At 46.4% G+C, this 25,111-nt stretch overlaps 1 protein-coding gene across 5 annotated transcripts in view; it reads left to right on the forward strand.

Moving 5' to 3' along the window:
• Nucleotides 1–24,569, forward strand: part of PTPN3 (protein tyrosine phosphatase non-receptor type 3) — a 115,523-nt gene extending 90,954 nt beyond the window's left edge. For 4 of the 5 annotated variants that reach the window (XM_061163451.1, XM_061163452.1, XM_061163453.1 and 1 more), the window contains 7 exons: nucleotides 7,042–7,132; nucleotides 7,406–7,467; nucleotides 9,406–9,552; nucleotides 16,970–17,098; nucleotides 18,123–18,268; nucleotides 18,727–18,862; nucleotides 20,988–24,569. In XM_061163451.1, the coding sequence (XP_061019434.1) occupies nucleotides 7,042–7,132; nucleotides 7,406–7,467; nucleotides 9,406–9,552; nucleotides 16,970–17,098; nucleotides 18,123–18,268; nucleotides 18,727–18,862; nucleotides 20,988–21,065 (789 nt within the window). In that variant the 3' untranslated portion in view covers nucleotides 21,066–24,569. The remainder of the gene's footprint in view (nucleotides 1–7,041; nucleotides 7,133–7,405; nucleotides 7,468–9,405; nucleotides 9,553–16,969; nucleotides 17,099–18,122; nucleotides 18,269–18,726; nucleotides 18,863–20,987) is intronic. The other variant, XM_061163454.1, reaches the window with a different exon arrangement.
• The last annotated feature ends 542 nt before the right edge of the window (nucleotides 24,570–25,111 follow it).

The raw sequence follows: 25,111 nt of genomic DNA on the forward strand, positions 1-25,111 counted from the left end.
TGGATGGGAGGGGAGTTTGGGGGAGAATGGAAACATGTATATGTGTGCCTAAGTCCCTTCAGTGTTCACCTGAAACTGTCATGAGCTAGTTGTAAGGGTTAAGATGAGATAAATACTTAATGTGTTGTCTGCCACGTGGTCAGGGCGCAATAAAAAGTAACAGCTATTATCATGTGTAAATAAAGTCTAAAGAACCCGCCCCATCCATACAAGAAGTGGGAACCAGTGCTGTCTGACTCCAGAGCCTTGGCTATTCTGTTTCCCCACCTGCTCCTCTTCCAGTGCTGCCGGCAGGTGGCAGCTTGACTGTTGGATGCTGTGTCTGAGAGCAAGAAGCAGGGCCTGGTTCCTAGCAGGTGCCCTTGCCACCCTCTCCCTGGCATAAAGGACCTGCCCTGGGGGATCTCGGCTGTGGATGGAATCCCTTTTGCAATGATAACAGGCTGGTTTTCAGAACAGCTTGCTTTGAAGCATTTTTCATTAATGGAATTCCCCTGTCCCTCCCTTGGCTTTCAGTAAACAATTACAAATGTGTTCCAGAAAGCGTTTGGTTCCAGCTGTAGTAAAATCACACTTAATAATTAGCGTTTCTATAGCACTTTGGAATCCACCAAGCGTGTCTCACACATGTTGTCCCAGTTGACTCTCTCAGCAGTTCTGTGAGACGGGCATGGGCAGAATTATTGGGATCACTCCTTCTGTAAGTGGAGAGAGCAGGGCTCCGTGGCTGCAGGACTCTCCCAGTGCCACCCTGCTGCTCAGAGACAGAGCTGGGCTTAGCATCTGTGTTGAAAGCCCATTGTCAGGACTCACCAGGGGTGACCCAGTTCTCCACCCAGCCTCCATCGGGAGCTCTTGTCTTCAGGAGCCACGCAGTGTGAGCCATTCCTTGTGACCCATTTGCCAGCATTGATCACCAGCCTCAAACTGCCTCAATTCTGTGTGCGGCCGAGTTACAGCATTCCTCTGTCTCTCACGTAAAGGAGCCCAGACTTGGGGTTCACAAGTCCCAAATCTATTACCACCTCTAGGACGCTTTCCTCCTCTAAGGAACTCATTGACTCAGCCCCAGGGTCATTCCTTCCCGAGTAACTTGTGGCTCATTTCATGCTTTTTCCCCTGAGTTGAGCTTTCTGTGTAGGCAAGGGAGAGGGAATGCATTCAGTATAGTCAACCCTGGATGAGAGCTAAGTGATGATGCGAACTGTCCTTTGAGAACCAACTTCCCAGCACACAAAGGCCCCTCATGCCCATCCTCACGCAGTGGCCTTGCACCCTTTTTGGAGATTTGTGGGATGCAATTAATAGAAAATGAGAAACATCTGTCCTCCCACCTCCCAGGACTGATGAGTTGGAGGAGTGTCTACAGAGCTCCATCAAAGGTCATGCCAGACTTGGGAGACCCCTGCCTCTCCCACATCAGCATCTTCCCTCTTTACCAAAACCAGATGCCATCTTTTTATCTCTTCTGACCACTGTTTTCCCTGAACCTGTTCCTACATCACCCATTAGAAGAAACATCCATTACTGTCAAAACAGGTGACTTACTACTTACTGGTTGCTGTGATCATTGTAAAGTTGATTTGGAAGAACAAAAACAGCTGAAGACTTAACACATGTAGGTATACCTTCAAGATTGAAACTCACACCAAAAAGCTTTTTTTGATTTTCCAGATTTTTGTTCTAAGAAAGGCAAACATTATCAAGTACAACATCTATGGAATACAAGGAACAGACTGTAGGCTTTGGAGTGAACACATGTGTAGCCTTTACCTTTCAAGTGCCAGGGACCCAGTTAAAGGAGTTGCCACCCCAGCTCATTGCCAAGGATTTCCCTGTGAAAGAATAAGAATCTTGTAAGAATGCTTGTGTCTGCCAGCACTGGGACCTGCATTTGGGACTGGGATCTGAAGTTGCACTCTTGAAAGTCCCCAGATGGCCAGCAACAGCGTCAGTTCATTTCACCAAACCTTTACAGGAAGGTAGGGAGAGACTCTTGAGTCCCCCCAAGGCGGTGTCCTGGCCCTCTGACCGGGTCAGGTATGGGAACGATGAAAGTCCCCAGTGTGGGTGAGCTGTTGATGAGCGGAGAAGTGTTCTTATGTCCGCAAAGTGGAGAATCACCTCTCAAGGCCTTCATGAAAAGGGGCCACCCTTAGCCTAGTTACCTGCCGCTAAGCCACCTCTCATCATTTTGTTCAGAGCAGCAGACCCCGTCATTCTGCCACGCTACACATTTTTATTGCGCACGCTGGCCTAGGGCATGGAGACCACAGTTTAGCACTTGGTACAGAAAGCACAGTATGTGACTGTCTGGAAAAGTCATTGCCGTGCATTGGACCCTGGGTCATTGCCAAGGGCATGAAAGGGAGTCTCTTTCCACCGTTTGCTCTCCTTGCCCATTGTCCCTTCAACTCCCTTCTCTTTTTGGTCTTTTCCTGTTTTCTTCCTCCTCCTTGGGTTGTCAGCCTTCAGGAATTCCAGCGGGAATTCCCTCTTGGTCTGGTGTGGTACGTACAGAGTACAGTTGATGGGGCAGTTGCTTCCACTGTGCCCAGCCTTGCCAGCATGTGCTGGTTGGAGCCAAGTGGGGTGTCCAGGGCCTTTATCTGAGGGGTATGAGCAGGTTTCATATCTTTGGTTGGACCAGAAGTCTGAGGAGCTCAGCGTCATATCCTGATGCTCTTTCTCTCTCTGCTTTTAGATGATCTTTTCAAAGGAGAAATGTTTATACTGGAAAACTGATATCTTATCCAGCCCACGCAAACCACGCTGGTCTTCTCTAGCCCCCAGTGTTCAGTTTTCTGTCTTTGAAGGCCAGAGCCAGTGATGCGATACTTTAAATACAGCTGTTCCATAGCAGACCCTCTCGGCTGATCTTACAATTCACCCTCAGTTTCACAACTGCTCAGAACTAGATCCTGGTGGCTCAGATGGTAAAGAATCTGTCTGCAATGCAGGATCCTCAGGCTTGATCCCTGGCTTAGGAAGAGCCCTGGAGAAGGGAATGGCAACCCACCACAGTGTTCTTGCCTGGAGAATTCCATTGACAGAGGAGCCTGGCGGGCTACAGTCCTTGGGGTTGCAAAGAGTCAGACACGACTGAGCAACTAACACATAGAAGTACGCCCTGATAATGATGAGAACAAAGCACTTGAGGACATGAAAATTAAGATTTTAATAAAATAAGTGGTCTTACATAAGGCCTATGACCTTCCTCAGCCACCTGACTGCTCTCATTTTAGGGCAGAATTGAAGGGATCTTAACGACTGGCAGTTCTTGCCTGCTTCGCATACCTTCAGCCCAAGAATGAACAAAACAAACTGTCTGTCCAATGAGTAGTTCTTGAAAGAGCCGTGTCTCAAGTTCTGCCTAATAGTCTTCAGCTCATTTTCTCCCATCCCTGATTCTTCCAGAAAGACATACCTGTGTTTCCAACACATCACTGTCCACTCTGGACCACTCTTCCTCTGGGCAGTGTGTTCACACCCAGCCTGCCACACAGCTTGCAAAGTCTGGAGAAGAGTCAGTGAATTAAAAGAACTGGAAAACCAATTGCTAACTCCTTCAGAAACTGTGTGAATAGGACTGAAGCAATCCAGCGGGAAGAGTGTTCAGTATTAGCCTTGGCAAGGCAGGCATAAAAATGAGTGCATCATGGCTGATTCATGTCAATGTGTGACAAAACCCACTGCAATGTTGCGAAGTAATTAGCCTCCAACTAATAAAAATAATTGAAAAAAAAAAAATGAGTGCATCGTCAATCCTTCTAAAGGCCAAAAAAACCCCAAAAACTTAGCTTTGCTCACCCAATTTTTTGTAAAAAAATTTTTTAGTTTTATATGTAAATTTCTTTTGTTGTAGCTCTTATTTCATTTAAATTTTTAAAAATTCACATTGTAGTGATTCAAGTAATTCAGAAATCTCCTTTAGCTTCTTTCTGTTATAATTAACAAGTAACAATTTGATGTGTATCCTTCCGTACTTGTTCTATTGCTCATGCAAATATATTTTATACACACATGTATGTAAGTGTACATACATACGTTGTACACACATTGTACATATACTGCTATGTATGGAAATGGGATCGTCACTATGTTATTCTGCCACTTCCTTTTTTCACTTAAATAGATGAGTGGATATCCTTTTAAATCTGTACTTTTAGTCCATCTTATTCTATATGCACGTAATTTGTGGTATGACTCTCATAATTTAAGTTGACACTTCTCCCTATTAGGAAATATTCAGGCTGTTTCCAGTTGTCTACTAATAAGAAAATATCCTGATGCAGATAAATTTCTTTGATATGTATCTTTATGCACTTCTGTCAAGTAAAGCCCAGGGTGTGCACATTTAAAGTTTTACAGATAGTTCTATAGTACTTTATTTTTTATTTTGCTTTAATACTCTATGATTTTATCAGCACTTACTTACTGCTGAGATACTTCATAAACTTGTTGCAGTTAAAGCCCTTTGTTAGATCTATGCTTTTCCACTAAACCATCTCAAGTTGATTACATTTACATTTTTGTTATTTGGAAAAGAAAAACTTCCTGCCTCCAGGTTAGTATTACTGATTATATTCACTCAATTAGATTTCACTTCTATGAAGTTAGTTAGAACCAAAATGACATTTAGGGGAATTGACTGACTCAGATATTCTCCTTCTCCCGGAATCAAACCAAAACTTCTAATAAATCACGAATGTACTTCTAGAAGGAGCCTGGAGAGTCCATTAGAGCTCGTAGACATCTAAGAAGTTGCTCAGTGGCTACTTGATTGTTAGGAGCTGAAATTGTAAAGATGATTAATATTTGAGCTTAGGGAAATACCGGAAATTCTGAACATTTGGTAAATGTATCAGACATAATTATCATTACCAAAAATCTCTCTGCTAATTGCCTCTTGTGCAGTTTGTTTGTTTAATAAAAGAACTAAATGGAGTAAAAAAATGAAACAGACCAACAAAGCTGGTTTATAAAATAAAAAATATAAAATATGCAAAAATATACAGGGAAAGACATTATTCTGTGTCTCTATTCAGACTGCAAACACATTTTAATTGATGCTGGCTGCAATTTGGCAAACTAACCAATCTCATATTCCCCTGTAGGACAACTCCACTATATATATACATATGTGTGTGTGTGTATATATATCCTCAAAAATATGCTTTAATTCAGTAATTCTGTTCCTGGGAATATTTGATAGTGAAAAATTAAAAACAGTTTAATCAAGAAGTGGAATAAAAGTTAAACTTTGAAAACGTATAGATTATTGAGCCAGCTGGAATCATGTATATAGAGAATATTTCAAGTATTTAAATGACACAGGAAACTAGACATTATATAATAAGTACGAGAAACAGCCTTCAAAATTATGGTGATAGTTCCCAGAACACTTCTTGTGAGACATGAGATCCTCCATGGCCAAGTTAGCTTGAGAAACGCTCTAATCAGAATTAAATAAGCTTATGCACTGCAGGACTTGCCATGTTAGAGATTCATAGAATATAAGATGACTTATAGTATTACCTAAATTTCCTTGACCTTGAAACTTATTTCAAGCACCACCTAGTATAGTTTTTTCCAGAATAGCTGGGTTCCATAGAACATAATATAGGAAGTGCTAATATATGTTGTCTCATGTTTTGTTTTTAAAAAAGTAATGTATCTGTGTATTATGTGTAGTTACACATATAATTACATACATTTGTATACATGTGTGCATGAAAAACATAAAATAGATGAAAAGGGACCTCTCAGGGTTGTGAAGTTATTGATAATCTTTTTTGTTTATATTAGTCTGAATTTGTCAAATTTTCTGCAAAAAAATCACTTCCAACACTGGGAAAAAAAAAAACTTTTAGAATTCCCACAAAGTTAACTAAAACCACCGGTGAATATTGTTTCACACTCTAGTTTGAAATGGCAGATACAGTTGTATAGAAAAGAGAACTCAAAAGGGCAGGAGGAAACTTTGGGAAGGAATAGATGTGTCTTAGGGCTTCTCTGGTGGCCCAGCTAGTAAAGAGCCCATCTGCTTAAAAAAAAAAAAAAAAAAAAAAGAGCCCATCTGCTAATGCAGGAGACGAGACTCGGGTTCCATCCCTGGATCAGGAAGATCCCCTGGAGAAGGAAATGGAAAGCTCCAGTATTCTTTCCTGGAAAATCCCATGGACAGAGGAGCCTGGCAGGCTACACTCCATAGGGTTGCAAGAGTCAGACACGACTTAGCGCTATCTTTCTTCCTTTTTCAAAGAGAAAAGCTCAAGCATTAGAGTCAGATCTGAGTTCAGCCTCTCATTTGTAATCTTGAGCCAAGCTTTTCATCTGTGCCTCTTGCTTGCAAAGTAAGAATACTATTAATACCTTTCCTAGAGCTGTTGTTAACATGACGTCAGGTACAGTACAAATGTGTCTAATATGTGCTTCTATATACACAGTGAGGGTTTTAACTGAATTTTTGCCAGTGATTGCATGTATAGGGACATACCTCCTTAAAGGAATATTTAATTGAAGTTTACTAGGTATTTAAATAAATGTTTTTGCTGTGGAGGTATACTTCTGAAATGATGAATGAAAGGGCTCTTGTTCTTGGCAAAGAACGTGGTTCACTCCATTAAATTGAAGGTAAATGTTTTTAGACTAATGTAAATGATTTCTATTTAATTTTTAGTCAGAACTCTTTTTTTTTCCCTCTACTTGCTTTTAGCTCTTGTCAAATAATTGTCATGAAGGTGAAGTTTTACTTACTGTGATCCATTATCTGTGACTCACACGCCTTCCTATGACTTTTTTCCCCCAAGAGTCTCATGTTAAAAAAAAAAATCCATATATATTGAAGAATTTAGTCAGTTTCTCTTGGGGTTGTAGAATTTCTTACTGGGAAGATTTTTCTCTTAATATATAAAATCACTATTAAATGTTAAGATTTTGCTGCTGTGAATGGTAAACTTTACTGTTAGAGCATGTTTTCACACTCTTCATAGCTGTGTTTTGCAATTTTTTTTTTTCACTTCCCTGTTTGTCATATAGCAACTCTATAGAAAGAAGCCCGGTTTGGCCATCACGTTTGCAAAGCTGCCTCAAAATCTAGACAAAAACCGATATAAAGATGTACTGCCTTGTGAGTATCTGGCATGAATGCCTCCTCCCCCCACACACACTGAGATAATGTTTCCCTTTTTAAAACAGATTGTCTGGTATTCTGGAAAGACTCGCAGTGTGTCTGTAAACACCACCGTCTTTATTGCAGCCATTTCAAACTCGGAACAGTTGGGGAATAGTGTTTATGCTAATGAGGCGAGGGCTGCAGATGGGCTGGGAACTGAACCCTTGTTTACTTGGGGTGGTAAAAATAACACTCTGAATAATCAGTAAATTTCTTCCTCCTCCACAGATGACACCACCCGGGTATTGTTGCAGGGAAACGAAGATTACATTAATGCGAGTTATGTGAATGTAAGTTAGAATTCCGGATCATGAGAAAAAGCACATTAATCGTTGTAACAAGCATGACAATGACATGCGCGGTGCTTTGCAGTCGGCGAACTGCTTTCCTATTCACTGTCTTGTCTCAGCACCACAGCAGCCGTTGAGGGAAGGCAGGATAGTCTCATTATAGAGGATGACACTAAGGTTCAGAGAAATTAAATCATCTGAAAAGTCATAAAGCTAACAGAAGATGAGACCAAAACTCAGTCTTCTGTCCTCAACTGCTGACCTTTAGGTATTTTGTTTGGCCATTGGTACATTTGTAACTTTCTGTGTTTTTCCCTCCCATCTGATTACTATACATCCTGCCTAAAAATAAAAATAAAACCACCTTTGGGCATATAGCCCAAAAACAAAAGGTAAAAAATGTCAACTTGTTGTGAAATTCATTTCACTCTGAAAATGCATCTTGGGCAACTTGGCCCTTCTGAACCTCAGCCTCTTCATCTAAACCAGGGCTCAGCACACTATTTCTGTAGAGGGCTAGACCATAAATATTTTGGTCTCTGCAAGCCAAGAGACAAAATTGAGGATATTAATTAGGTATTTATATACCATTTCAAATGCAACCATGCAAAAATATCAAAAAACACTGTTAGCTCGCAGTTCAGCATTTAAATTTGGCCCTCAGCTCACTGTTTATCTGATCTAAATAAACAGAGGACTTCTCAAGTTCTCAGATTATAGCATGATGTCAATAACTAACAGCAAGAATGGGTCTGATCAGTGATTCTGCTCATTCCAAAGCATCTGTGAGATTCATTGACCCTCACTTTCAGCATTTCTGGTGTCCTGTGATTAGAGCACTGAAATGGTGGGGGCGGTAAGACCATGCACTCAGGGGTGGGGAGTGGCTAAGACCAGGGCTGAGAAAGCCATTAACCAAGCCACGAATTAGGCACCTCCGTTTACTATCCCCACCTAAGAATGAGTGAATCACTGTGCTGTTCCAAAGCTCAGCCAGTTCTGAGTGTTCTTTTACAGAAAACACTTAAAAGGACTTCACTGCTGGTTTAGTGATTGAGAGTCTGGCTTCCAATACAAGGGACACGGGTTCGACCCCTGGTCAGGAAACCAGGATCCCACATGCCAACTAATAATCCCACACACTCCAGATCCTGCATACCACAACTAAGACCGGACACAGACAAATAAATAATTAAAAATTAAAAAAAAAAAGAAAAGACTTAGTTTAGAAGTAAAAGCAGAGCAGGGTAGGAGAGGGATACTGATAACAGTTGCACTTATTTTAACATTTTAACGTTAATCATCTCCAACAGTAACTATGTGAGGTGGTGATGTGTTCAAGAACTTGACTCTGATCATCATTTCACAGTGTATATGTATATCAAACCATCATGTTGCATACCTTAAATATACACCTTTTTTATTTGTCATTTATACCTCAATGAAGCTGGGGAGAAAAATTCATCAACTGAGTGGCACAAACATTGGCAGCCATGCAGAAAGCCAAGTGTAACAGTAGATGGTGGCATAAGCCTGTGTGGTTTATGCTTCAGAGAAAATATTTTGATAGAAAACCCTGCATACGAACAGTTATGGGCATGAGGATTGGCATGAGTTGCTGAAAATGCAGATTCCCAATTTTGATTATATTTAGGATACAGCAGAGAAGGTCATTTAAACTCTTTTTCATCTTGTAGGTCCACTTCTGATTATCACCTATTGACTAGCACATAGTTTTATCCTGAGTAGCTAGCATTATTGTCAAATACCTCTGAAGCATTTTCTAAAGTAGCTTGTTCTTTGATTATGCTTATTGGCCAAAACTTGGTAGAACTGTTGTGGTGTGCCGACAGTCACCAGCTCGAAGTGGGTGAGCTCCAGTTCCCTGTCCACCTTGCTGCAGTAACAGATTCTAATGCCTGAACCATCTTTTGCCAGATGGAAATTCCTGCTGCTCACCTTGTGAACAAGTACATTGCCGCTCAGGGACCCCTGCCACATACCTGTGCACAGTTTTGGCAAGTGGTCTGGGATCAGAAGTTATCACTCATCGTCATGTTGACGACTCTGACCGAGCGAGGCCGGGTAAGTGGCTTGATTTCCAAACAGGTGCGTGTCACTCTGTGCTCTGCCGGAACATGAACCTGAGAGCTGGAAAAGGCCTTACTGAAGTGTCACCCAGTCCAGCCCCCTTTGCGACCCGTGAATCTGTACAGAGCTCCTGATGGACAGCTCCAGGGATAAGAAACTCAGCCCTCCTCCTTCCCACTTGCTGGCCTTTCTGAGCTAAGCAGTGATCAGGCAGCCCCTTCCATTCCTGCCTTGGATCTACTACAACAGGCTGGAAGGCGCTTCCCCTTGCCTCACCTGCCCCAGAACTCCTGTGTTAGCTGTGATCTCACCCACCCAGGACATGTGCTGGTCCTCAGAAGAGCAGTGTAAGGGCCAGGTTCACAATGGAATACAAAGTAGGAGAAATTACCTCTGTCAGTCTCTGCTTGTGTTACAGCAAAACCTGATGCCAAAAAAAAAAAAAGGCTAAGAAGGGCTTAATTAGGACAGCGATGGCATCATGCTCTGTTCAGCCTGACGTGTGTTTCTGAGGATCGGATCGCTGACCATGTAACTGAAGTCAGTGTGCAAGGAGTACTGTGTAGCATGAGTTCTCTGACTCCTCTCTGCGTCTAGATAGCTTCATGATGAAATGTTCATCCAGAAACACATTCAAAACTCAAATATAAATTAATATTTAAGGGATGTATGTGCCACTTCTTCCCAGGCCTGTCCTCAGTGTGTAGTTCAGAATGCCAGATGGATCTGTGCCAGAAGTAGTCAGTGTACAGAATCGGAATGGATCGTATGTTTGAAGAGATCAGTCTTCCCTCTCACCCCAAAAATCAGGATTCCTGCTAATTCTGGAGAGCCTTGTGGATTTCACCTAGGCTGTCTCAGACACATGGCTCCCCACCTTGGCTAAAACACTTCCAGGGTCCATCCATGGGTTATTCAGCTCTGATTTAAAAAAAAAAAAAAAAATCCCTCTTCATAATGAACTGAAATCCACAGCACTTTGAACCCCACCCCACCAGCTTCTCTTGCCTGGAAGACACAGTAATAAGCGACCCTTCTCTTCCATGCAATGCCCTTTCGGATATCTGAAGATAATCTTGGACCTCCCTTAAGTCGTTGGTCAGCAGAAATTGTCTGGTCTTTGTCTCAGTGTTGCTGCAGAGTCAGTCTCCCCACTTTGTACCCATGCACTTGACTGCTGAGACCTACACTGCGGCATACTGGTGGGGCTCTGGAGCCAGACTCTGTGGGTTCAGAACAGGTTTTCTGGAGCGAGTTACAAATACTTAACCTGTCTGACCCTCAGCTTCCCTGTTCGTAAGCTGCAGTTAGTAGTGCCGTCTCAGAGGGTTTGTGGAGACTGAGACAATATATAGGGAAAGCTTAGAGAGCTGTCTGTGGCAGGTGTCTGGCAAACATTAAGCTGTTGTGTGTGTGTCCATCATTACCATTCCTGGGGGGATTTGCCATCAGATCTGGCTTTTTGTTTCCCCTCACGCTCCTTGGGCTTCCCATCTGTCATTGTTCATGTCAGCCCTCACTCTTGGCTTCTTGCCGCTCATAGTGTTGATCAGAATCACTTCACATAAATCACTGTTTAAAAATATAAAGGCCCTCAAAAGACGATCAGAAGCTCCTTCTGGGACGCTGGGAGTCAGAGGCGTTGCGGACACTCTTTGGGGAGCAGTTGCTGACTCTCCCAGCTCTGCTTCCAGCCCTGGCTGTCTCTGCATCCGGTTTATCTCATTACTGTGAGAATTCTCAGAGGCTTTGCTGAAATCACAAGGCAGCAAGTCTGTGGCATCCCTTAGTCTGGGAGTCTTGTTTTTTGCCTGTTTTTAATCTTTGTTGCTATTCTGTTTCTGTGGGCCTGTGTGTGATTTTCTGGTCTTGTTTTGGAAAGGCAGTGAAGTCACTGGGACCTTTTTTGAACTTCAGGAATGCCAGCTGGCTCACAGTCCCATCCTGTGCTCTCTGTGTTTCTGGAGCACCTGCACCTATCTTGTTCTCTGGTATCCTGAGTAAGAGGGCAGAGGCCAGGGCCACGCTTCCTGAGTTCCTATGCCTCCTCTGTTACTCCCTACCTGTGCGGTTTAGGAAACTGGCAGAACCTCTGCGTGAAATGGAATGCTGATAATACCTGTTGTGGATTTGTGAGGCTTCCCAGGTGGCACTAGTGATAAAGAACCTGCCTGCCAATGCAGGAGATGTAAGAGACACAGGTTCGATCCCTGAGTCAGGAAAATCCCCTGGAGGAGGGCATGGCAACCCACTCCAATATTCTTGCCTGGAGAAGCCCATGGACAGAAGAGTCTGGCGGGCTACAGTCCGTGGGGTTGCAAAGAATCATACAGGACTGAAGCAATTGAGCATGCATGCACACATTGTGCATTTGTGAGGCAATCGAATGAGTTAATACAGTCAGCCTTCTTGGAAAAGTACTTGGCACCCAGTACATATCATACAGATGTTGGTTAGCAGTAACAGTAGTTTGGGTACCACCTTAATTGTTGCCGGGACTACATGTATTTTACTGCAGTATTGTTTATTATTTTTCTTCAAATTGACTCATCTTTCCTTGCTTTAAAAATTTTCTTTGAAAGATACGTATTAACTGGAAGCTCAGTATCATTTGCCATAAAGGGGGGAGGTATGTGTAAAAATGCAAAAGCCACAAGACAATATTATTAAAGTCTAAATAAATATTCTTGGCTTCCAGGCTCTTAACCCAAGGCCTGCTTACCCACACCTTTGCTTGCTCTTTCCTAAAAAGAGAGTTAAAGTACTAAGGAGATAATGTTAAATAATTTGGACCTATCCTAGGTCCAAATTGAGACACTCTTCATGGCACACATGGAAAAAAACAGTTTCCCACCATGTGGGTCTATGCAGTTTAATACTCCTAGTGAAGTGTGAAGTGAAGTTGCTCAGTCATGTCCTACTCTTTGCAACCCCACGGACTGTAGCCCACCAGGTTCCTCCATCCATCGGATTTTCCAGGCGAGAGTACTGGAGTGGGTTGCCATTGCCTTCTCCAGGGGATCTTCCCGATCCAGGGATCGAAGCTGGGTCTCCCGGATTGTAGGCAGATGCTTTACCATCTGAGCCAGCAGGGAACGTTTAATACTCCTGACCTCCTACCAAGCCCACAGTCTGCAGGCCTTGATCTGGGCCGTTCTGGCATTTTATAGATATAAGACATCGTGTTTATGGCCTTGCTGTTGCCAGAATCTCCCCATATGAAACTGTGCCGTGTTTGCTTGTCTGTTCTGTGACTCTGGTGGTGGGGGAGAGGGGGCGCTGCGGAACGCTCCAGGTTTTCTCAGAAACTGCCCGTGGAGGGGCCACTGCCCGAGCTCACGAGGTCTTCAGCAACGCTGCACTTCCTCAGAGCCGACACCTGAACCCACAGGGCAACCGGGAGCTTTCTCCTCACCTGTGTCGGGCCGCTCTTTCCTCTCCTGTTGTCCCGGCCCTTCCCAGCTGCAAGGCCATTGTTCTCCATGGAGTCAAAGGAGTGCCAGCAGGCGAGGCTGGTGACAGATGATCTGCCCTGATGGTAGCCCCTTCTTCCCTTCCTTCTGCCCGCCCCAGCATGGGAGAAAAGGCCCTTTCTTTCATCCAGAAGGCCTCACTTCCTCCAGCTGCTCTCGAGAGTCCTGCCCCTCCTGCTCTGTCCTGATTGGAGTCCGCTCGGAACCTGAGCTCCTCCGAGGTCTCCATGTGACCCTGGGGTGTGGGGCGGGGGGTGGGGGGGGTGGCGGTGTTTGTTTCCCAGCCCTTTCTTCCTAATCGAACCCCTTCCAGCTGGTTCCTTCAGGTTCCTGCGTTAGAGATCTCCATCTCCCGTGAGTCAGAGCATTCCTTTCGCCATCTCTGGCCTCAGGAACTGACTTCTGTTGTTTATGGGTGGCTGGAAGCCTGTTCTTCTCAAATCCAGGCTACTACATGTTTCCTCCCTCTCCTGTTACAGACACTCAGCTGACCTGAGCCTTTTGTCCTAAGGTCCCTTATCTGGTCGCCGCCACCGTCCCTGAGTTCCTCCAGATTAGGAGTCAGTCCTCCCAGGTCAGCAGCGCTGTCCCCTGATTTCCTGAGAGATGAGGTTCTCAGCGTGTCCTGTTTGCTGTCTCCCTGGTTCTGCGTTTAGCAGAGTGGCCTCCCCATGGGCGTGTGGCTGGCGGGATCTTCCTCTCCGCTTGGGACCTTCTCTAACGTCAAGTACACGCAGCCTCCCCCAGAGGCTGGGGGTCTGGGAGGCACTCCCACTGCAGGCTCGCCTTCATTGCCTTCTCTTTTCATTCCCACCCAAAACGTTTTCCATTATGTTCTCCCTTCAGGTCCTTTGTTTCCTCCAAGAGGAAACAGAGCTATAGAGAATGGTCTTGCCATTGAAACAGACATCTACATATGCCCCACTTCCTGTATGGAGGGCAGGACGCAAGCAGATTCAGTCTCTGAGCCTCAGTTTACTCTTACGCAAAACAGAGGCAGTGACATTATCTACCTCGTGGTTGTTTTGAGCCCCAGATAAAATAATGTCCGTAAAAAGCACCATTTAGTGCTTAGCATATACTGATCAAAAGAAAATAGGTATTAGAGACTTCCCTGGCGGACCAGTGGTTAGGAATTCATGCTTCCCACTGCAGAAGGCATGGGTTCAATCCCTGGTCAAGGAACTAAGATCCCACAAGCCTCGAGGCACAGCCAAAAAAAAAAAGTAGTCATTAACATCATCCCTTCCCGTAGCAGCAGCATTCGTGGGGAAACCAGGGGTCAAAAAAGTGAAGTATCTTGGCCAGGATGGCACAGTCAGTTTAGTGGAACTTATTAACCAGGAGGGAAATTCAGAATTTCCACAAATTTCTTGCTCTTTCCGCTACACCCTCAAATGCTTTGAGATCCAAATCAACCTAAAATCTAGATTTGATCAAGGGGTACAGAGAGTCCTGTTCTGGTCAGATTCACTGGGAGTCTCTAGAAATAGAGAGATTTGTAGCTCAGCCCTGAATCAGCTCATCACTTCAGACAGAAGCTTCCCATCAGCTGTTCTGTGGGCAGGACCCCAGGAAGCCTGCAGCAGAGAGCCAAACCCCTTGTGCAGAGGAGGAGGTGGGCGTAGGCCTGGTGGGCATCCAGTCTGCCTCGGGTTCTACAGACAGCCTTCCTTCATGTCTGAGAGGAGTTGGGAAGTGGTCACGAACCAAAACCCCCAGGTTTAACATTTACAAGTAAATTCTTAGCTCCGCCTTCCCGGCAGCATGCTTTAATTCCAAACATTCACTGATGTTTGAAAATAAAAACAGAAAAGCTCTTTCAAGTTTTTGTGCATCTGGGGGTTTATACCCCCTCTTCACTTTTCAGTTCAGTTCAGTTCAGTCACTCAGTCGTGTCCGACTCTGTGCGACCCCATGAACTGCAGCACGCCAGGCCTCCCTGTCCATCACCAACTCCCGGAGTTTACCCAAACTCATATCCATTGAGTCGGTGATGCCATCCAACCATCTCATCCTCTGTTGTCCCCTTCTCTTCCTGCCCTCAATCTTTCCCAGCATCAGGGTCTTTTCAATGAGTCAGCTCTTCGCATGAGGTGGCCGAGGTATTAAAGTTTCAGCTTCAGCATCGGAGTTTCAGCTTCAGCATCAGTCCTTCCAATGAACACCCAGGACTGATTTCCTTTAGGATGGACTGGTTGGTTCTCCTTGCAGTCCAAGGGACTCTCAAGAGTCTTCTCCAACACCACAGTTCAAAAGCATCAATTCTTCGGCACTCAGCTTTCTTTATAGTCCAACTCTCACATCCGTATATGACCACTGGAAAAACCATAACCTTGACTAGACAGACCTTTGTGGACAAAGTAATGTCTCTGCTTTTTAATATGCTGTCTAGGAGACCTTTGTGGACAAAGTAATGTCTCTGCTTTTTAATATGCTGTCTAGGTTGGTCATAACTTTCCTTCCAAGGGGTAAGCGTCTTTTAATTTCATGGCTGCAATCACCATCTGCAGTGATTTTTAAGTAAGCATAATTTTTACCCAAGTCGATGCAAATGTAGGCTTGGAGAGAAAAAAAAAAATTTTTTTCATGAGTCAGAATTTGACTGATGGGATAGACAACTTGACCTTGAACTTTGCTTTGAGGCCAGAGGCAGGAGCAAGACTGCTAGGGAAGAGGGTGCAGGATTTAGAAAGTGAAGTGAAAGTGAAAAATCTCTCAGTTGTGTCCAACTCTTTGCGACCCTATGGGCTATAGCCCACCAGGCTGCACTGTCCATGGAATTGTGGCCAGAATACTGAAGTCCATAGCTGTTCCCTTCTCCAGGGGATCTTCCCAACCTAGGGATTGAACCCAGGTCTCCCACATTGCAGGCAAATTCTTTACTGTCTTAGCCACCAGGGAAGTCTCTAATACCTGGCATGGGTAGCCTATCCCTTCTCCACCGAATCTTCCTGACCCAGGAATCAAACCAGTCTCCTGCATTGCAGGCTGATTGTTTACCAGCCGAGCTACCAGGGAAGCCCTAGGATTTGCAAGGGGGAAGAGGAGACTGGGGAGAGGGGTGGGGGCAGGGGGCAGTCCACCTGTGGGGAGGCACAGCCGCCCTGGACGGGGGCAGCTCACCGAGTCCCACTGAGCCCGGGTTCCTCCTCTGCCGTCTGCCGAGCGTCGGCTCCGTATGCCTCATACGTGAAAGCGCTCATGGAACTGTAGCAACACCAGTGATGACGGCTGCCGCCGGCCTGTCCCCGCCTGCCCCGCCGTGAGCCGGGCACTGCACACCATCCCCTCCAGCCTCTGTCACCATCCGGGAAACAGGTGCCATCCTGTCTTCCAGGTGAAGAATGCGGAAATCGGAGAGGTTAAGTAGTAGCAGGTTTGAGGTCACGGGGCTCACAGAGGACAGAAGGGTCCTAGCGGAGTTCTGTCTGTCTCTCTCTCAAATGTGCACTTTTAGTGGCCATGCCTCGAGGCCTTCCTCCTCAAGGGGGTAAGGGGTGGCCCGTGAAGGAGGGATGAGGTAGAGTGGGGGTGTTGAGAGCAGGAAGGGGCAGAGGCCCTGCAGTGGGCGAGCGTGAGGAGCAGAGGTCGCTCCTGAGTCAAGGCCTCTCACGTCTGTCTGAGGCTCTCCTGTCCCTCCAGCAGTTGGACCCGGTGATGAGGAAAGAGAGTCAGTGCGTTCCTCATGGAGCTCCAGCGGGGGTGAGAGCCGCGGCCTGGCCCCTGGCAGGCTGACTGCCCCGCCCCTCCTGAACAATACAGCACGGACGCAGGGCAGAGCGGCCTTGCCCGCGTTTCCTTCCCTCCCAGCGGCTCTCAGAGCCGCTAGTGCCAGTGAGAGAGTCCTGGCCCAACGTCCGACCCATCTGTCCGGCTAAGCAGTCGAGAGCACCCCCACAGCCCAGCCTAACTCCTGCCCGGCGATTCCCTTGCAGACCAAATGTCACCAGTACTGGCCCGACCCCCCCGACGTCATGGAACACGGCAGCTTTCACATCCGCTGTCAGTCAGAGGACTGCACCATCGCCTACGTGTTCCGGGAAATGCTGGTCACCAACACCGAGGTGAGCGGGGCCCGTGTGGCAGGGGCTGTGGGGGACCCGGGAGGGCACAAGTTAAAGGCTGGTGCTAAATTAGCACCCACCGTGGGCCCAGGGAGGCCTCTACTTCTGGGTCAGTCTGGGTTTTCACCCGGTGAGCATTTCAGTAGATGTGCAAGGTTGCCTGGAAAAGAGCCAGCATCCATGTTCACGGCAGCGTATTCACAACAGCCTACGGGGCAAACAGCCCAGGTGTCCACTGACAGATAAACAGGTAGACAGATTGTGGTATAGTCATACCGTGGAATCCTAGTCCTCTCACAGCGAAGGAGATTCTAACCCATGCTGCAGCGTGGCTGAGCCTGGAAGACATTGTACTGAGCGGAAGAGGCCAGACACAAAAGGGCAACTACCATGTGACTTCGCCTGGAGTAGTCAGTTCACAGAGACGGAAGTGGGATGGTGGTTGCCAGGGCTGCGAGCCTGTGGGATGAAGAGGTAGTGTTTAATGGGCACGGTGTTCCAGTTTGGGAAGCTGAAAAGCTTCTAGAAAGAGTGATGAGGGTTGTACAACTTTGCCAATGTACTTAATGCCACTGAACTATACACTTAATAATGTTTAAAATGGTGGACTTCGGCTGATTCATATCAATGTATGACAAAAACTCACTGAAAAAAAATAAAATAAAATAAAATGGTAGACTTCTTGTTATGTATATTTTGCCCATTAAAAAAAAAAGCCAGTGTGGGTGGCCTTGACAGCAAGTACCATGGGAGCAACCAGGAAAAGATGGCTGTGGGCAGAAGTGGTGGAGAGCCGTCGGGCAGGAGGTGGCCTCTGCAGAGTCCTAGAGGGGGTGGTGGGGGCGGCCTGGGAGCATCGGGGAGGAAGGTGAGTGGGAGTGGGCAGGGCCCATGGCTGGAAGATCCCCAGGGGGCAGAAGAGCGTCCAGAGACAGGAGCTCGCTGGCTGGAGGCTGGGAAGGGGCCGGGGTCCTCCTGCCCACCAGTCCAGATAGATCAGCGAGGCTCCCCTGCCCCTTTGCAGACTGGGGAGGACCACACAGTGACCCATCTCCAGTACGTGGCCTGGCCAGACCATGGCGTCCCCGACGACTCCTCAGACTTTTTGGAATTTGTGAACTACGTGCGATCCCTGAGAGTGGACGGTGAGCCCGTCCTGGTTCACTGCAGGTACTGTGGCTTATTGACCTGGTTTTATCAATGCTGGTACTCCTTGGGCAAGGCCTGGAGACAGTTGGCAGGCATCCAACCCACCTACATCCCACAAGACTCAATATGTGCTTACAAGGCTCTGGTTGCTTTCTGTCTTCACTCTGTCCAAAGATTTGGACAAATTCTGACTGCACCCTAGAACTGGACAGCAGAGTCCCTACCTCGCCTTTCCGTCTGTTCCTGTGGTCGATGTGCAGGAGATGGGGGTGGAGTTTGCACAGAAAGATGGGTTTCTTCCCATTGGTTTCTTAAGCCTCTGGCCTGTTTGGGAGCACGCCCTGAGCGTGTGTTCCGTGTCCTTTGAAGGTCAGGGAGGAAAGCTCTGTCTGAGTAAACGTGGGAACGGGCGGGGAGCTGAGCTGGGCTGTGCAGAAATGCTGTCTGAGCAAATTCCGCCTCTGCTTCTCTTCCCCCAGTGCTGGGATAGGTCGAACCGGTGTGTTGGTCACCATGGAAACAGCCATGTGCCTGATCGAGAGGAACCTGCCTGTTTACCCACTGGATATTGTTCGGAAAATGCGAGACCAGCGCGCCATGATGGTGCAGACATCAGTGAGTAGAAATCTAATAATAAAAATCCTAACAATGGCCAGGCATGTACAAAGGGCTTTGCAAGTCAAGAGACCAAGGCCCCAGGGGACTGAGTCACTTGCCCATGGTCACAGAGCTTGTCAAGGGCTGAGCAGTTCCAACACCCACCCCATCCGGCCTCTGCTGCTTGCTGTCCTCCGCTTCTCCTGCCTCACAGTTTGTTTCCTGCTAGCCGCTTGCTCCCTGCCGACCAGGGAGTAGCCCTGATTGCACTCTGCATTGTCAAGCCACTGACCCATCATCACCTGTCTGTCAGAAGTAAGCAAGGTCACCTGAGGGTTTCACCCCCCCCACCTACATGTTTCACAGGGCCCCACTGTCTCCTACTCTGGGCTGTCTTCCCCTTCATACCCAGAGCTGCTAGTGTCCTCAAGAGGAAGTAATCTGGGAACTTCTCTGGTGGTCCAGTGGTTTACATCTCTGCCTTCCAATGCAGGGGAAGTTCAATCCCTGGACAGGAAATTAAGATCTAGGTGCCTCATGGTGCAGCCCCAAAAAAAGAGGAAATATTCTGGTTTCCCCTAGATCTACAAGAGGGGCAGGGGGCTCTGGGGAAGTGCACGATTCACTCTCCCCCACGTACAGGGCCACCTTTGAAGAGTCCCTTAATCTCTCTCAGCCTCAGTGTCCCCATCTGCAAAATAGGGACCACCCCCTATTCTTTCATTCATCCCTTCAACAGATAGTGCACCAACAGAAGAGGCCTGAGGTTTTATCTGGTAGGACTGGATCAGTTGACTATAAATCTCAGCAGCAGTGGGAGAAGTCCAAGGGGAGTCTGAGAATTCAGGAAGAGTATCTGAAGCTGATTTGGAAAGGCAGGGCTTTCTGGAGGAAAGGCCTCCAGGACACCCCACACACCCCCACCCCTGATGGATGAGGAGGAGTTAGCAGAGAAGACAGCGGGTCTTGCACACAGCTCTGTATCCTCACAGGCTCATGGCCCATGTTCGTAAGATTTCTCTGATGATTGTGAGCTCTTGTTTTTATTTTATTTTTTTATTATTTTTATTTTTAATTGGAAGATAATTGCTTTACAATGTTGTGTGAGTTTCTACTGTACAATAACATGAATCAGCTATAAGTATACAAATATCCCCTCCCTCCCAGCTACCCATCCATCCCCACCCCACTAGGTCATCACAGGAACTCTTGTTTTAAATTCATGTGCACTCCTGGGTGGCCCTAGTGGTGAAGAACCCATCTGCCAATGCAGGAGATGTAAGAGACGCAGGTTCGGTCCCTGGGTTGGGAAGATCCCCTAGAGAAGGGCATGGCCACCCACTCCAGTATTCTTGCCTGGAGAATCCCTTCTACTGAGGAGCCTCTCAGGCTACAGTCCATGGGGTTGTGAGGAGTCGGATACGACTGAAGCAACTTAGCATGCACGCACCCAAGAAATCTGGCTAAGGAAAAAAAAAAGTTGTTAAGACTGTTCTCTGCCCAGTTTTGTGGTATGGAGGACCTCATTGTTAGTTAAAAAAAAGTTTCAAGTGTGTCTTCTGGACACATTTTCCTAGCTGGTGCAGCTCAGTCTGAGGCTTTCCTTCACCCTGAACACATCGCTCAAATAAGTCTCAGGTGTTTGTTAATAAAAAGAACCATATCCTGCAGAGCGACTTCCAGTGGCTGTCATTTCAAAAAGACAAAATCCAGACTCCTGACCCCAGGGCGGGGGTCCTCCACAACGAGGTCCCAGCCCACCTGTGCAGCCTCCCTCCGGTCCCCCCACACCCAGGTGTTCCAGGCTGGGACGGTGATCCCTGACCCTGCTCCTCTGAGTGGGCATCTGCTGGAAGGGCCAGCCTGCAGCATCCTTTGTGTCTCCCGGACTTCCCCAGACTGCTGGTCCCCCCTCGGCCGAGGTGCCCAGCTTTCCCTGGGAGCTACCCCAGCCCTTGTCTCACAGAACAATGAACTCACAGCTGTGTCCACTCCGCTCTGGGCCCCTGGATGTAACCCAGGGCCGGGCCCAACTGGAGCTGGAGCTCAGGGTGTTTATGAATGAGGTGAAAGAATAACTGTCTGGGGTGAGAGGCTGTGTCTGTGGAGCTGCTGGCTTGACGGGCTTTCCTTTCCTCCCCAGAGCCAGTACAAGTTTGTGTGTGAAGCAATTCTTCGCGTTTATGAAGAAGGCTTAGTCCAAATGCTGGATCCCAGTTAAGACTGCTGTGAAGACGTTCATTCCCCTTTCCCCAGGGCATCCTCCTCTCTGGAAGCGGCAAGAGGAACCTGTAGGCTGTGGGAAAGGAGTGAGCACATTTGACCCAGGCACTTTAAATTTCTATTACAAAAAAAAAAAAAGGTATCGTGTACATAAGAACTGTGTAGATAACGCATGCGGTGATAGTATCATGCAGGCCCGCACCTCCTCTGGAGAGAACCAAGCAGAAGGGGAGCTCAGTTTGGGGCCTGTCCTAATGCCTTCCTCCCTCTCCATCTCCATATTCCTGTAAACCATCCTTGGGTAGTTAAGAGAGGACACCAGTCATGCTGTGGACCTCCCAGAAGCGGATGGTGTGGCCGTTCAGAGTTACTTGGATACGTTGTGTGTCTGTGGGTCTAGGACTAAGAGCTGAGCTTTCCGTGGGTCTGGGCGGAGCTGAAACAGTGTTCCCAGCCTCGGTGATGCTCGGGGGACCCCATGGATGTGCTGAGTGGCAGGGGATGGGGTCTCAGGCAGAGGACAAGCCGTGCCTCTGTGCCCTTGTGCCCTCCCTTCCTTTGTCCAATCTCCCTGCCACGTCTGCCGTTTGGCGTTTCTGAGAATCGTGTCCACGTGCCCTGCCTCCTCCCTGCATTAGTGACCCTCCTCAGGTTCCCACCAGTGCCTGAACCGGACGAGCAGTGCAGGTTTCAGGTGAGTTCTCAGCCGAGACTCTGAGAGTGAGGACTCCCGGTGTCGCCCCGCGTGTGAGCTTTCGGAGCAGGTGCCTCTTGTGTCTGCCTCCCTCCTGCTGCACGCCCAGCGCCCAGGACTGGAATCATCCACTACTGAATCTAATACATGGATTGCTGCTACTTCGAGCTATTACACTTGAACCATTACGATTTTCCTGAGGGGAGATGGGATGTCATCTAAACATTCAGAATCTTTGGCCCTTTCGAGGAAAGATCTAGACATTGAACCACAGGAAACCCAGCTTCGAGAGGGTTGCCTGTGGATGTGTATCTGTGTGTTGTGTTGTGTGTGTGCGCCCACGGGTGAGTGTCTGTCAGGATTCCTAACTTGATTCAAATTACAGTTGAGTTTATATAAAGAATGAGTCTCTGTATAGAAGAACAAATGTGTGCATTCACTCTTAGTTACAATGGTCTCCATTTCATTTCAAAGGAGAGGATCAGACTATCTGAATACAAACACAATTTGATGTTAATTTATTCTAAGTACACCAAGATTTTGATTGTCCTAAAGAATTCTGCCTTTGTTAATACTGTGTTAATTTTTTTTTTAATTTGTGACAGGATTGTAGCAAATTATTATTTAAGGAAAATAAATTACGTGAAAATTTGAATGTGGTATTTTGAAATAGTGGTTTTATGTATCCAGAAAAAGCAGCTAACTAAGTATCCAATTTCTTGACAGGATTTATAGAAAAAGGATGGTTCCATGTTACAGTGCACTGATATGAGGCCGTTTTGATGTTTAGCAAACTCCAGACCAATTGAGCAAAAACGTTTCCTGGTCACAAGATGGGTAAAGACCTTTATGTAGGGGCCAGGTTTCTAAAGTTCTTTGTCTCCAGACCTAGCATATTTCCTGCATTCTTTCCATCTTTTCCCCACTGACATTTTACTGTTAAATGACAGGGGTTGGGGGAGCTGTTGTACAGTATCATAACCCACGCTGGGCAACAGGAGATGACGAGGCCCCACCTTGTCAGCATGATGCCAAGCTAGCTGAGTATAGTGGCAAGGCTTGGAGCTAATGGCTGGGGGCTTTAGTTTCTGATTCCTCTCAACAGCTAGCCCTGGGCCTAGTCACCTGAAAGCGTTACCTCCATTTTCTCATCTGTAAAATAGGCGAACTAAATAATACTGAGGACTCTAGGTCAAATATGAGGATTGAATGAGATCACACTATTAAAGTTTTCATCAGCTGGAATCTGACACTGCTCTGGATGCATTACTTGGAAAAATTAATTTTTTAGTGACTAGCCCCTAAACCCATGAAACAGAAGTAGAATCACTGAGGTTTTTGTAAGAGGAAATCGCTTTTATTCTCAAGAGAACCAAGGGCACAAAGGAATATCATGCAAGTACTTCTATTCAATCTGGACTCAGAAAATTCCATCAGCCAGCCACCAAAAAAGAGAGACGGCTGAAGTAAATTGAAATGCCATCAGGATACTGAACAAATCATTGCCATTTGATAAAAGAGGCATCACCGCCCTGTGTATAAAAAGCTTGTGAAGTCTAAATGAGTTTGGAGATTTGTGTTTTGTTTGTTTTTTTTTAAAGAAATGCATTTTTTAATATGGTTGCAGAAATGCTGCCATTATTTTACATCGATTACCCAAAAATTTACCAAAGATTGCCACCAGCCTTTTTCCGCCACTGTGCAGGCCAGTAGTTCAGACTCAGCAGATGTCACCCGGAACAAAATCCATGCAATCCTGGGGAAGAACAAGACAAGAGAATTATCAAAAGGAGTAAAACGTGCAAGTAGATACTATAGATGCTACTGATCATCAAATTGGGAAGTTCAGGATTTCTGCTTCACCACCTTATATACTTATGCAATTGGACCTAAGAAGCCCTTATTAGCTGTAAGTGAAGAACTTCATCAAAATCAGGATAGATAGTTTGCCTGGGAAATTGTAGTATGCATGGAGAAGACATTTACATCCTGCATTCTGGCGCTCTCAGAAGATCTAATTAGACATCAGTGTGCAGACGTAAGATGAGAGGTCTCTCTTGGTGTCACTCCTTAGAACCTGCACTTGATGTTGTTTGACTTTCCAGAAGAAAAGATTCAACTCAGTTCAGTTGGGGCAGGAGGGTTAGAGAAGAAACTTGGGCTGGTCTTCAGTTCCTACCACAGTAATTTCATTTTTCACTTTGCTTTGAGACAAGCACAGAGGCTGTTGCTGCAGTTGCTGGTTGACGTTTTTTTGTTTCTCATACAAGTTATCTTAGAACCAGAGGCATCGAAGAGGCAGCGTCAATGGGGAGAGGCAGTTAGAGGCAGGATGTGGGTCCAGACTAGACTTAGACAAGATATGTCACCCTTGGCCCTCACTTTCCTCATCAGTGAAAGGGAGGTTGCGCTGGACTAGATGAGCCCTCTGGTTCTTTTCAACGTCTACCATTCTGGGAGTCTGTGTTCCAGAGAATTGAGATTAATCCTAAGCCCAAGCCTCCAGTAAGCTACTAGAGAGAGATGTATCATGTTTCTAGAATTTGTCTCCAAAAGCTGGTCCCTCAGTTCTTGGCAAAGACTCTGACCTTAGTCTGAGGAACCAAGCAGGGGTGGGGGGGTCTGATGGTCAGACTGTCCAGCATCTCTTATAACTCACGTTCCACCTGGAACAACCAAGGGATTTGTGTTAAGTCGTGTCGTTTTGAAAAGTATCTTAATTGATCAGCGATATTTTGTCTGTAAATTTGGAATGTTTTTCATTCTGGCCTGTTCTTACAGTGACTCTGCTGAAATACAATTTGATCAATATAAAAACCTTCAAGCTATGCAACACTGTTATTGTGTGTTGATACTTTTATTCTGATGTCTTGATTTTCTGGACTTGTTTTCTCATTTTGTTTGCTTTTTTTTTTTTTTTTTTTAGTAAATGTTAACCCTCTGGGAGGAGAGTGCTCTGGGCCTATCTCTACCTTCCCTCTGGTCAGAAGCCTTGACCTGCGTGGCAGGTTCTAGATTAGAATCAAGTTCAGCTGTCATGACAACAGTAGTTTACACAAAGGAGGAATCTCTTTACCCACTACTGTGTAGGACTGCCAGGTGGGTCCAGTATCCCTAGGGTCCCAGGTTCCTTCTGACTTGTTGCTCAGCCCTCCCCAGTATGCAGCCATCTACACTGAGGTCCATGATGCGGCTCCAGCCACGGTCACATTCCCGCGGACAGAATGGAGGAGAGGGGAGGAGAAAAGCAAGACTTGTTCCTTAGGGTGTGTCGTTTGGATGTTGTACATTTCACTGATCTGAACGTCCAGGGAAATACCTACTGCACAGAAGTCTGGGAAAGGTAGTTT

The sequence above is a fragment of the Dama dama genome, chromosome 16 (genome assembly GCF_033118175.1).
Source record: "Dama dama isolate Ldn47 chromosome 16, ASM3311817v1, whole genome shotgun sequence".
Classification (NCBI taxonomy): domain Eukaryota; kingdom Metazoa; phylum Chordata; class Mammalia; order Artiodactyla; family Cervidae; genus Dama; species Dama dama.